This window comes from Sminthopsis crassicaudata, chromosome 1 (assembly GCF_048593235.1).
Source record: "Sminthopsis crassicaudata isolate SCR6 chromosome 1, ASM4859323v1, whole genome shotgun sequence".
Taxonomy (NCBI): Eukaryota; Metazoa; Chordata; class Mammalia; order Dasyuromorphia; family Dasyuridae; genus Sminthopsis; species Sminthopsis crassicaudata.
In genome coordinates this window covers 439,929,974-439,944,520 of record NC_133617.1, presented here as the reverse complement: position 1 = coordinate 439,944,520, position 14,547 = coordinate 439,929,974, and the positions used below count along the sequence as shown (strand labels likewise).

At 35.2% G+C, this 14,547-nt stretch overlaps 1 protein-coding gene across 10 annotated transcripts in view; it reads left to right on the top strand.

The window, feature by feature from the left end:
- Positions 1-14,547, top strand: part of SMARCA2 (SWI/SNF related BAF chromatin remodeling complex subunit ATPase 2) — a 221,731-nt gene that overhangs the window by 199,411 nt on the left and 7,773 nt on the right. For all 10 annotated transcript variants that reach the window (XM_074280637.1, XM_074280641.1, XM_074280645.1 and 7 more), the window contains 3 exons: positions 9,914-10,019; positions 10,418-10,519; positions 14,161-14,293. In XM_074280637.1, the coding sequence (XP_074136738.1) occupies positions 9,914-10,019; positions 10,418-10,519; positions 14,161-14,293 (341 nt within the window). The remainder of the gene's footprint in view (positions 1-9,913; positions 10,020-10,417; positions 10,520-14,160; positions 14,294-14,547) is intronic.

Sequence of the window (14,547 nt, the reverse complement as noted above, 5' to 3'; positions counted from 1 at the left end):
TATCCTAATGTTGTTCAGTTGTCTCTGATTATTCATGATCCTATTTGGGGTTTTGTTGGCAGAGATACTAAAGTGGTTTTGTCAATTCTTTCTTATTTTATGAATGAGAAACTGAGCCAAATAGGGTTAAAGGACTTGTCCTGGGTGACACAGCTAGTAAGTATCTGAAACCAGATTTGAACTAAGTAAGGGAGATGAAAGTTTCTGACTCTTAGCCCAGCAGTCTATTTGTTGAATCACATAGCTGCCCTTATGTGAATGAAAATTTTCAGGTTCTTTGTACATGTGTTTCTGTCAAGCCTGTTGTTCCACACAGTACACATTCAATTAATTTAAAAAAACAAAAACCTAATCTTTCTTCATCACTCCCTATTGCTTCAGTACCTGATAAAAACAGACTCTTTTCCTTGTGGTGTAAAACTAAAACTGAAATCAGGGACTACTAATCTGTAGCTAAGGATCCCTGCAGCCCCAAATTGACTTAGTTTTAAAATGCAGCATTATGTTTTATTGTGTTTTTTATTTCTTTTGTTAAATATTTCCCAATTATATGTTAATCTGATTTCCAAGTACAAGGAAGTGTTATCTTTTCTTCTATTGGATGCCTTCATCCTAGACTAACTAATTCCTAAACTTTTTTTCTGGATCACATTTCCTTCCATCTTTCCCCCTAAACTACGTGTTCCCTTTCTCTCACTTATGTTCTTATTCACTAGCTATTTCCCTGTCACTTATAACCATGCCCAGATCTCTTCTATCTTTGAAATACCTTCACTTACCACATCTTTCTAAATATTTTCTCTCTTTCCTAGTAAAACTTAAATAAAGTGTCTTATCTCAATTTTCTCAGCTCTCAATCTTCTTAATCTATTGTAAATATAGTTTCAGGCTCCAACACTTAACTGAAACTTTTGCTGTCTCCAAGCTTACCAATGACCTCTTCATTTATAGATTCACTGTGCTTTCCCTGTCATTTGACTTAAACTTACTCCAGCCTTTGGCATTTCTGCATATCTCCTTCCTCCTGGACACTCTTTCTTTTTCCCTTGACTTTCTTTACCTATCTACCCATTTTTTTCTGAGGCTCCTTTACTGAGTATCAGTCTTCTCCCACATGCTAAATATGAGCATCTAGTCAGGTTCTGTTAAAGGCCTCATAACAATCTCTCTTTCTCTCTCTCTCTCTCTCTCTCTCTCTCTCTCTCTCTCTCTCTCTCTCTCTCTCTCTCTCTCTCACTTTCACTCTCTCTCTCTCACTTTCACTCTCTCTCTCTCTCACTTTCTTGTATTTTTTGCTGAGATAATTGAGGCAATAGCTGCTGCTAGGAAATGTTTAGTGTGTGAGGTCAGATTTGAATTGAATCTTCCTGACTTTAGGACTTGTACTCTATCCACTGAGCCACTTAGCTACCCCAACAATTTCAGTATAGCTGATTTCATCTGTAATCCTATGCTTTTTATTTTATACAGTTAAAGATATTCTTAGAGAGGTCCATTGTCTTCATCACTTTGCCAAAAAAAGTTTTAAAAGTGCTGTTCCCTGAGAGTCAAATTACAAATATGATTTTTTTAAAGTTACTACCTCATTACAATAGATGTATTGACTTCCCCCCCCACACATTAAAATCATATGTAATCACTTATAGTATATCTCACCTATATCAAGCTACATTCATTAGAGCCTCTTACTTTGGCACTAAATTTAAATTTTTTTAAGAAATATTTTTGAAATCTCTTTTGTAGAATGTTTGCCCTGTCCCACTATCATTGGGTCCAAGATGACATACTCAGTTTATCACAAGGCACCCATAATTTCCATATCACTCTTAGTCGTTCATCAGAATTAAGGCCACAATGAAGAATTTTTTAAAATGAAATATCTTCTTTTCATATTCTACTGTTGCCTTACACTGGAAAATTACCATTATGTGCTATTTGCAGTATTTTGAGAGGGAAAACTGAAGCTTAGTAAACTACATCCCAAAGATCCTAAATGACTGTGGAGTGTTTTGTAAATTTTACATCTCTTACATAAATATTATGTATTACTGTTGCTATTAATTTGTGAAGATTTAATATGGTATCAAGTGTAAGCAAACTGTTCTGAACTTATCGATGTCTTTACAGCCTAAGTCTCTCAAGTATTGCTTTAAGGGAGTGGATTTAATTTACTAATTGTCCAGTAAGCAATAAATTTTCTGAACATGGGAAGATAATTTACAAGGCAAATTTAGGACTAAGATGAAGGGAGGCAATCTATTTTCACTTAAAACTTCAAAGCAGATTTAAAACCATTGTTTTTAGACATACTTCTAGAACTCTCTAATATTGAGTCATGACTACCTTTTTTTATGTGCTTTAATGTTAAGACATTATGTGATAAAGTTAGTGAAATATAGCAGCCACAAATGTATGATGCTTTCAATACAACTTTATTTTCTTCTCCCCCATTTTCTGTCTTTGTCTTTATTTTAGTATCAGAATTCTTAAGTTCTTTATACTTTAATAATAGATATCTGAATTCTTCCAGTGACTTTATATTACCTGTTCTTAAAGCTATAATGATGATGTTGGCATTAATATCCCTTCAGAAGCCACAACAATTTCTAAATCTATTATTTAGATATGTCCTTTGCTAGGTAGCTGGTATCATCTTTAAAAGAATCTAAAATTCTCTTAATATCTAGATCTTTGCCAATTAGTCCAGAATGACCAATATAAAAGTGACAGAATGCATATGCATATACTTTTTTAGAAAAACATAGTTATAATAGCATTCTCACTCTTTTTGTTGTTGTTTGCTTGCATTTTATTTTCTTTCTCTTTTTTCCTTTTTGATTTGATTTTTCTTGTGCAGCAAGATAATTGTATGAATATGTATTCATATATTGGATTTAGCATTTTTTAACTATGTTTAATATATATTGGATTACTTGCCATTTAGAGAAGGAAGTGGGAGAAGGGGGAGGAAAATTTGAATGCAAGGTTTTGCAAGGGTTAAATGTTAAAAAATTATCCATTCAAATGTTTTGAAAATTAAAAAGCTTTAATTAAAAAAAATTAGTTGTATATTTGTTATTTCTCTATCAGATGCTAGATTTAATTTTTATTTTCTTTTTTTAATAATTTTTTTATTGACAGCACATATGAATGGGTAATTTTTTCCAACACTATCCCTTGCAATCACTTTTGTTCTGACTTTTCCCTTCCCTCCCTCCACCCCTTCCCCTAGATGGCAGGCAGTCTTATACATGTTAAATATGTTATAGTATATCCTAGATACAATATATGTGTGCAGAACTGAACAGTTCTCTAGTTGCACAGGGAGAATTGGATTCAGAAGGTAATTCCAGATTGCTCTCCAGAATGGTTGGATTTGTTCACAACTCCCCCAACAATGCATCAATGTCGCAGTTTTCTCGCATCCCCTCCAACATTCATCATTATTTTTTCCTGTCATCTTAGCCAATTTGACAGGTGTGTAGTGGTATCTCAGAGTTTTCTTAATTTGCATTTCTCTGATCAATAGTGATTTGGAACACTCTTTCATTTGAGTGGAAATAGTTTCCAACAAAGGAGAGAAAACCAGTGTGATTGGATTGTAAAATGTGGAAGGGGCACATTGTTTCCATTGAGTCTGGCAAAATAAATTTGGACCAGGTTTTACAAAAGAATTTATCTTAGAGCAATAGGGCAGCTAGATGGTGTGAGGGATAGAAAATCCTATCCAAAAATGACTACTCAGAGATCATGCATAGAAAAGCAGAATTATTTATTAGAATCTCAAGAAGAGGACCCCATCCTGGTCTGTAAGCCAAATTCACAGCAGGAGAGAGAAAATGTATTTATATATAATATAAAATATGTAAAATAATATATATTTATATATTTCAGACAAAGAACTTCCAAAATCCCACCCTCCATAGGTTGTGATTGGTCATACAAGTCTGCACCCTCCCCCCCATTTGGTCAGTGGAATGCAACCCACAAGGTGATTTACAGCCTCTTCTTCTTTGGACAAAGGACTGCAGACTAGGCCTTTACATGACTGGGGCCTATAGGTCTGGTTTACCTTAGCTAGCAGTCTCTGTTCAATATGTGCTTAATCTGTAAATTCTTCACCATACCTTACTCCACATAATGATGACATAGTGGATAGAGCACCAGCCCAAGAGTTAGGAGGTCCCAAAGGCTATAAGAAGATGTAGGATTTGGTTGAATGAGAGTATCACATGGGCAGATCTGAATTTGCAGGAAATTACTTTGACTGCAAGATATAGAATTGACTGGGAGATGTGAAAGCCTTGAGGCAGTGAGACTAATCCAGAGGCTATTATAATCATCAAGATTAGGAAGGGTGAAGGCCTGAACTAAGGTGTTAGCAGAGTTAGCAGAGAAGAGTTTAGATATGAGAAATGTGGATATAGAAATAGCAGGATTTGAAGGTCAATTAGATATATAGGGTAAAGGAGAATAAGGAGTCAGGATGATGCTGGGATTATAAACCTGAGAAACTGGATAATGATGGCTCCTTTAAGAGAAATAGGAATGTTTCAAGAGGGGATGGGTTTTAGAGGAAAAAGTGGGTTAATAATTTTAAAAAACACATTATTTGCCGCATCAAGGAAAAACTGTGAACTGTCCTATATAACTGCATCTTCCTTTTGTATTTTGATCTTTCTTCCGTCCCTCCTCCCTTCCTCCCTTCCTTCCTTCCTTCCTTCCTTCCTTCCTTCCTTCCTTCCTTCCTTCCTTCCTTCCTTCCTTCCTTCCTTCCTTCCTTTCTTTCTTCCTTCCTTCCTTCCTTCCTTCCTTCCTTCCTTCCTTCCTTCCTTCCTTCCTTCCTTCCTTCCTTCCTTCCTTCCTTTCCTGAGGCAATTGGGAGGGGCAATTGCCCAGGGTCATGCAGTTAGGAAGTATTAAGTGTCTGAGGTCAGTTTTGAACTCATCCTCCTGATTTCAGGGCTGGTGCTCTATCCACTGTGTCACCTAGCTGCCCCTATTTGGGTTTCATTTATAGGGGAAAAAAAAAAAAAGGTCTAGGTTAATTAAATTTAGTTCCTTTAGTGGTTCACTTTCTATTAGACAAGGATATCACACTTAGAGAATTAGTAAATTAAATTACTATTTATGTAGTCTAGAAACTGTTAGGTTGAAGTACTCTGTTATCATCACCATAGAAATGGAAAGAAGCTAGTCACATGAGATGAAGGGCCATTTTATCTTTTTTTCTTTTTTTCATGGATTTTCTTGGTCAAGTAACTCAAGTGGAAGCCTCTTCATAGCTAGATGGCTCTTGGAAAATGGACATTTTTCTCTTACTAGAGCCATGGTTGAAGCTTTTTCAGAATGGTATCTACCATAGTGTTTCTCTATTGGCATGATCTTTTAAGAATTCAAGATGGCCTTCCGAACCAGGATATGGCATCAGAGTGGGACTTTGTAAAGTGATTACTTTTTCGTTGTTCCTTTAAGCAAATCATAAAGGAATTTGGAGCACTTTGCTTTCTGATAAGATCTACACATAGCTTGAAGTGGATTTCATTGTGTTTCCTTGTACAATTTAGTGTTACAGAATAAAAATGGGGATCTTTTCTGACCTATTTGATCAGCGTTTATTTTGTTTGTTTGTTTTCTTCATTAATACAACTATTTTCATTTTATAGCTGCAACAAACAACAAAGCCCAAAGAAATGAAGGTCATGGAGAGATTTCATAGATGATTTGTACTTTAGCTCTTAGCTCCTAAATCTGGTGTTCTTTAAACCATGTCCCAGTGCCTTTCTAAATTTATACTTAGAATTCTTATCACCTTATATTATCCTTATGGGTTGCAAAACACTTCTATTACAGGAATATGTAATTGTAATTATTTAGATTAGAATTAATTGTTATCACTAGAAGTTGCTCTTCAGTATTCTTTTTTTTTTTTTTTTTTTTTTTAATCGTGGAAAGAAGTACAAGTGAGGAAGATAACCTGTACTTATTTCCTAAGTACAGCACTTAATTCTCAGATATAACAATCAAGTCAAATGACATAATGGGAAAAAGAAAAACACAAAATCCTGAGGTCAGCCTAATGCTTTTGAAAGAAACAGAATACCTTTTATATATAAATGTACACAAATAGTAAATTATTTGACATTTTAAAAATTTTTTTCTGGTACTAGAAAAAAAACTCTAATATTTGCAAAGTTTATATTTGAATACTTTTATTTAGTTTAAGTTAGAAGAAAAGCTGAGAACCCCAAACTTTACTAGGTTTCTATTTACAGACTAGTAAAAGCATTGCTTTTCCAAATTATAGGTAAAGAAAAAAAATGAAAGCCAATTAATTATTTATTGAGAGTGTCCATTATGTTCTTTTTTTTTTAATTTAAAAATAATTATTATAGCTTTTTATTTACAAGAGATATGCATGGGTAATTTTTCAGCATTGACCCTTGCAAAAACTTTTGTTTCAACTTTTCCCCTCCTTTCCCTCACCCTCTCCCCTAGATGGCAAGTAGACCAATACATGTTAAATATATTAAAGAATATGTTAAAGATAACATATGTATACATATTCCTACAGTTATTTTGCTGCACAAGAAAAATCAGACTTAGAAATAAAGTAAAAATAACCTGAGAAGGAAATCAAAATTGCAAGCAGACAAAAACAAAAGGAGGTCCACTATGTTCTTAACATTTTTCTAGGTTTAATGGGAGACGTGCTTCCTTCCTTGGTGAAATGTATCTGCTTAGAAAGAAAAAAACAAAAATGCAACCCACTCAGGGAGCTGATATGCTTATTGTAATGGCTAGAAGTTCAGAGAAGTGAGGAATTAGTATTTGAGTTAGCCTTGGAAAGATGAAGATTTCAACAGATGAGAAGAAGAACAGAGAGCATTATAGAGGGAGAATATTAATATGAGCAAAAGCAAGAAACTACAAAGAATAGATGGTGTGTGCAGAAGACACTGATATCACCAAATCATTCCATTGAGTGGGTAATGGAGGAAAATAGGGAAGAGAATAGATGACTAGATAGATTAAGCCAAGTTATAAAGTCTTTCTTGGAATTTTCATAGTATTTTATTTGTATAACTTCTCTGGCGCTTCTGTCTTGCATAATAGATGCTATCCCACATGTTCACAGGGACTAATTGTGCCCAACCTGTGGTTTTCTGAGCTCATATTGGTCTGACCAGCCAGGCAAACAACACCATACAATGACTGACCATAGTGATATCATTTTGGCCATCTTCAAGAATGAAGGACAACAGCCATAATTATATACTTCTCATTGTCTTCTCCCTGCTCCTTCACAACACACCCATACCTACACAAAATTCTCCTGCAAAACACACACACACACACACACACACACACACACACACACACACACACTCATACTCCTCAGCTCTTTGAAGGGAAGACTTGTTTAATTTTTCTCCAAACATGATGTATGGAATGAAACAACATTTCTTACAGCAGCGTGTAGTAGATGTCCAAAATATTTGTTGAATTAATCATTGAATGTTGTGATAGATAGCAATAAATTGATCTGTATTCCAGAATTCAAGGTCTTCTTTTCTCTGCCTCTCTCCCTTTCTCCCTTCCCCCCCACATTCATGCGCTCTCGCTCTCTCTCTCTCTCTCTCTCTCTCTCTCTCTCTCTCTCTCTCTCTGTCTCTCTCTCTCTCTCTCTCTCTCTGTCTCTCTCTCTCTCTCTCTCTCTGTCTCTCTCTCTCTCTCTCTGTCTCTCTCTCTCTCTCTCTGTCTCTCTCTCTCTCTCTCTCTCTGTCTCTCTCTCTGTCTCTCTCTCTCTCACACACACACACATCTTCTGTCTCACGCATACACACACACGTTTTGCAAAAACAAGCTTCCTGTGAAATTAATTGTCCCCCACATTATAATGCAAATTCTAAGGGGGAAATGCTTCCAATGAAATTCATCATCCTCCATATTATAATGCAACCCCCCCAAAATAACAACACAAAGCTTCCTATGAAATTCATTTCCCCCCACATATTTTCATGCCAATTCTTCCTATTATCAAAAAATAGAATGGAAAATTCAGTTAAAGGGGTAACATCAATAAGTTTTCATCTATAAAACTAAATATATTTATTCATTATACTTTAACCCCTCCTTTCTAATAATAAATCATTCATTTTTTAATTTATTATTCCTAATTGATAAATTGGGATAGAATAGGGCTATTTTTGTAATCTAGATCCACTCAGTACTAGGTAAATAATAGGACTGCTCAGTCTAAGATTCTGCATGCCTGTTCTATTATTAGAAATCTTCAGCAAAATCTGTCAGAATTATGCTATTGTTCAATCCAAATTTAGTATACCAGTTATAGATTTTGATATAAAGGATGCACTTGTAATTCATCAATAGAAAAATGACACCATCTATTGGCAAAGTAAAAGATCACACCAGGAAGATGTAATACTTCATCTAAAATTATAAAGATCTCCACCCTTTTGGACTGATTATAATTGGTTGCCAAGAAGTCATTTCAAAAAAATGGGGAGTAGGCAGAAGAAAAGATCTAAAATCTGTGTATATTTTTCAGTTTTCTTTCAGATTTTCCATGTAGAGAAAATAAACAGTTTTAAATGTATAATGGTGAGAGCAGAAATTATAATTCTTTATTTCAGTTATTAATAAGTCATATTTCTAATATGACCTATGAGATGAAATTTATAGAGGAACACATGTGTGTACTTCTCAGTTGGGTGAGATAAAGCACTGGCTTCCTGCTAAAATAGTCTAATTAAACACTTTGTGATTCTTGAGTAAAAGTTCATTTCCCTAGGCAACAGTAGTCCTCTCTCTCCAGGGTTCTTGACTCTATTTGAGTATTCATGAACTGCATATATGCATTTTTTAAAAAGGTGACCTAGTGCTGCAGGAACTTCACTCATCCCTCTGACAGAGACATTTCTATTAATTTATGCAGGCCCCTTTTGCACTTCAGCATTTTTCCTTTTGGTTGCTAGGCAACCACTTAAGTTACTGCGCATGTTTTTTATGATAACTGTCATTATGATTATTTTTTAATTATTCAACTGGGAATATGGATTAAAACAGCATATTGTCATTCATGCCTGTTACTTCTAAAATTCTAGTAGCCCTCCCCCAAAGAATAGATTTTTAGAATTTTGAGAGAAACAGTTTGTATTATTTTGTGATATCTTTGGCTACACAAAGGGAGTAGCGATGGTATCATTCTAAGAAGAATTTAAAATGATTCTATTTTTTTCACAAACTGAGAATGATCTAAGCCTTCCAGGTCATACAGCTAAATGATGAATATCTTTATTTAGCTATATATATGAATAAGCTCCAGTATTAAATGATATTAGTATTTATTTGTTATTTAAGCTAAATTTCTGATGGAAAAATTCTTCAGAATTTTGAGTCTGTTTTACAAATTAATAAATTTCAGGCATTTTTGCACTCTTAAAATGCACTTGAAAATATATATCTGTGTCTTCAAAAGAGTTTTAAATATACTTCTCAGAAATATGAGCTATTTTCACTTTCAAAATAATTTCCTTTTAAAAAATATATAAACTGTCCTTTGTACATAGAAATGTATTTAGGCAAATGTGGCACAATTTCCTCTGGATATTAATACAAGATGTTTGTGGTTTGTAACATGAGCATTCTTTGAAAAGGGGACAGAATTGAATTATATATATGTATACATACTTACATAAATTTTTGTCACCTATTCTTTATGGTAAAGGCAATCTATAATAAATAAGCAGAGTATATTGACTAATAGGGCTGTAAGGAGCTCCATATTCTTGTGCATTTTGCAATGCATAGTCTCTGTATATTTTGTTTTATTGACATTTATTATTAAAAAAAATCCCTTCCTCAATGTTCCTCGATGTGTTTTTTTCAGTTCAGGGCGACAGCTAAGTGAAGTCTTCATTCAACTTCCATCAAGGAAAGAATTACCAGAATATTATGAATTAATTAGAAAGCCAGTGGATTTCAAAAAAATAAAGGTAGGTATTTATTTTAAAAAATAAATGTAGAAATTGAAAAAGGTTTACAAATTAAATGAAGTAATGTAGGTGAGATTTGGGGTGCAGAGAGGAGAGATGGTCTATAATTGATACTTATCTCAGTCTTTCTAGACCATGTCATTGCATAGCTTTGAGAATCCCTATAGCATACATTTATGGTAAACTTTGTACAGAGACCTCAGATAATATTATACTATATTTTCTTTCAAAAACTTTCCTCCTTTTCTCACTCTAATTTCCACTTCCCTCATTTATAGTTGTATTTGTAGGAGAGTTATTCTTGCAGAATCCAGAGAGAATTCGGCTATATATGTTGTTAACAGAGTTACTTATTTTACATTTTCTCTCCTCTCCATTTTATCTAAAAATTATATTAGGAAAGAATCCGTAATCATAAATACCGGAGCCTTGGTGATTTGGAGAAAGATGTTATGCTACTCTGTCATAATGCTCAAACATTCAACTTGGAAGGATCACAGGTTGGATTCAGTTCACTTACATTTTTTAAAGCTTCAATGTCTCTTCTTTTAAATAAAATATTTTGCTCGTTAAACCCAGTTTTTTAAGATTATTCAAATATAGTTATACTCCATTATTAAACTTCTGACAGAGGGTCAAACATTCTGGTTTTTGCCATTATGCTGGATATTTTTAAAGTGGGCATTTTTAGATATTCTGTTTATTTCTGTATATGTGGTACCTTTTCTGTCAAGCAGTCTGTCATGTGTGATACTGATAAGCTGACTTTGCTAATTAAAGCAGAAGTTCCTATACAAATATCAAAAATAGAAGGATAGCAGTATTATTTTCACATATATGCACATTTATATACATATGTGTGTGGTGTATGTATTATCTAAGCAAAACTGCCATCAGGAAGTTCCCTTAATAAGTTTCCACGGGTAACAGAGTAGAACAGATGGAAACATATGATCTTCATTTTGGAAATACTTATGTGATAAAGAGATTGCTGTAACACCATGATGGTGACTGTGTAGGAGAACAGAGAGCAATTGTTGGGCCAGCATTATAGATGCAGAATGGATAGGGCTTGGCTGAGGAAAAAGAAAATATCTATAAGGCCTGCCTCTCAAGTTTCAAACCTGTATTAATTAATGAGAGAACCTATTCTTGGCAAAAATAGGAAAGTCTGGAGAACAGTGGATTTAGAAATACTGAGAGTTTGAGATGCTGACAGAGTATCTAGGTGGAGATGCCCATTAGTCAGTGAATGTTGTAGACATGGTGTTTCTGACAAATGAATAGGGAGATAGACAGAAAGGAGAAAGGGAGAAAAAGGAAGGAAAGATAGAAGGTAAAAGGTAGAATGGGAGAGAGGGGAAAGAGGGGGAGGGGGAAGGAAAAGAAGGATAGAAGGAAAGAAGAAAAGAAGAGAGAGAAAAGGAGAAAGAGAGGGAGGAAAGGAGGAAGGGAAGAAGGGAGGGAGGAAAGGAGAGATTTTAATAAAAACTATGAGAAAGTAGAAAGATGACCCAAAACAAGATATTGGGGTACATAACAGCTTAGAGGGTAGATGATAATTCAACAGGAACTAAGAAATGACTGGACCTCCAAGAGAAGCTTTGTGTTATAGAAGTCAAGAGAAAAGAAAACACAAGGTTGAAGCAAGGTAAAGCTTGGAAACTGACAAAAAGTCATTGGATTTAGTAGTCACTAGCAACTGCAGAGAGGGCAGTTTCAGAGGAAGTCAAATTTCAAAACAATCATAAGCTTTCTTCATTATTTAGGAAAAGGTGCTTTTTGTTTGTTTCAGTATAACACATAGTAGGAGCTCAACAAATACTCGTTGACTTGCCTCATTAACCATAGTGCTTCATAAATGTGAGTTACTATTTCTAATCTATACATGTTGGCTTTAAAAAATCAATATTGAAAAATAGGGATTGAAAAATGCTATTTCAAGGCCTCTGCCAATTGATGCAACAGAAGCCATCTTAAATTCCTGAATCTTTTATATGCCAGTTTAATTTACCTTTCCATTTTTCCTTACCAACTGGTTAGAAAACATTTGAAATCTGAAAAATGGTTCTTAGGCTTACTCTACTTTCTAGAATGTTAACTGTATGGCCATTTGTTTTTCTGACCAAAATATTGATATTAGACAACCCCCTTCCTTACAAAGATACTTTGTAGATAAGTCTTTGATAAAATCTAGAATTTAAAAGACTCAACTGAGAATCCTTTTATAAGGATTACTGATTCTTGTATTGCACATAATTCTTATTAATCTTTATTGTGTCATAAAAGTCCCAGGTCTTCCCAGATGTTTGTCATCTCATGCATGAAATGTGATTTAGGTCCCTCACCTATCATTCTGCCTCCAGTTTCTCTCTTCTACAGTTGACCTTGGATGCCTTTCCAAATCAGGTCTCCTAGAGTGCACTTTTATTTTGTTGCTCCACTATGCAAATTTGTGATGGCACTCCATTGTCTACAGAATAAAGCCGAGGCTCTATTGCCTACCATTGAAGGCACTCTAGAGGATAACATTCCAATCTTATTTACAACAACTCTGAAATTCTTCAATCATGTCAGTCTGTTCACTGACTTCTAGATGCAGTTTATTCTTTCTATCCAAAAATTACCTTGATTTCAAGGACTAGCTTCAAGTTTCATTTTTTCAGTGAAACCTCCTTTGGTTATAGTAGGCTTAGTCTCATCTCCTCTCTCTCCCTTTCCCCCTCCCTCTCCCCCTCCCTTTCCCTCTCCCCCTCCCTCTCCCCCTCCCTCTCCCTCTCCCTCCCTCTCCCCCTCCCCCTCCCTCTCTCTCTCTCCCTCTCCCTCCCTCTCTCCCTCTCCCCCTCCCTCTTCCTCTCCCTCTTCCTCCCTCTCTCCCTCCTTCCCTCTCTCTCCCTCCCTCTCCCTCCCTCCTTCTCTCTCCCTCTCCCTCTCCTTCCCTCTCTCCCTTCCTCCCTCTCTCTCCCTCTTCCTCCCTCTCTCCCTTCCTCCCTCTCTCTCCCTCCCTCCCTCTCTCTCTCTCCCTCCCTCTCCCTCTCCCTCTCCCCCTCCCTCTCCCCCTCTCTCTCTCCCTCCCTCTCTCTTTCTCTCCCTCTCTCCCTCCCTCCCTCTCTCTCTCCCTCCCTCTCTCTCTCCTTCTTTCTCTCCCTCTCCCGTCCCGCTTTTACCATTAATTTAAGAGTTCATTGAGGTTTGTTAGGGAAATATGACACTTAAAGGACTCTGCCTTGTTTTGTAACAACAGTAATCCTTACACAAAAGTCTTGGGGAACCTTAGAAAGGTATATTTATTCCTCACTGCCACCTTGTGAGGTAGACATTGCAAAGATGATTATTTCCATTTTATCAATAAAGAAACTGAGGTTTAGAGAACTTCAATGACTTTCTCTTAACATTCTACTAAATTGGTTCCAGAGCTGGATTTTGAACCTAAATCTTTTTGTTCTACTTCACTGCCTTTTCTCCTATGACCTGTTTTGTCTCAATAAGGAGATCACAAACTTTTAAGGGCCTTTTCATACTACCTAGGCAACTAGATGACTTTCTGTATAGAGAGTGCTAACCTGGAGTTAAGAAGACCTGAATTTGTATGTAGCCCCAGACATTTACTGACAGTGTAGGTTCTTTATTATTAAGGATCAAATGATATAATATTTGTAACCATTGTTTCCTTCATTGTTTTTATCTCTCAAGATGTCTATATAGTTTTGTGCACAGTGTTCAATAAATATGTTTATTGATTTAATCAGTATTAGAATAGTTATTAGTGCTAACAATTATTAGTATATTACCTTGGTTTTGTTATATAGGTAGCTTTTTAAAAAAGTAATACTTCCTATAAGGAGTTAACTATATTTGACAGAACTTATCAAAACAAGTTAGTTCAATGAATATATTTTTATTACCAAGAAAACAGAAAATACTTCCTTGCAACTTTCCCTTATATCTTGTAGGTCATTTGAATTGGATGTTCCCTACCCCATATCCTGCAGACAGTGTTTAAGATAGTTTTCTTTGAGATATTAATAACCAATATTGTCATTTCTTAGGATTCATATGTCATTCTTTCTATGGGAAAAAAGTCTGAATTATTTTTATTTAAGTAACTTGAAACTCTAATAGATACATTCTTATTCTGTAGATCTATGAGGACTCCATTGTTCTACAGTCAGTGTTTAAGAGTGCACGGCAGAAAATTGCCAAAGAAGAAGATAGTGAAGATGAAAGCAATGATGAAGAAGAAGAGGAAGATGAGGATGAATCAGAATCTGAGGGTAATCTGAATAATCCAAATTTACCATTTCTTTGCTGCTTTACCCTTCCTTAGGTTATTTCAGAGTTTTGTGAAGAGCCTTTGAAAACTTGTAGAATATATATAGTTTTTATTGAGTTTGCCCTTCATCTTAATATCCTCCATCCAGGCTTAAGAACATGAGGGTAAGAATCCTGTGGTGGGTCAAGACCCACTGTCCAGCCATCAAGATATGTTTTGTAAAAGAACATGGTTGTCTTTCCTAATGTCAACCCC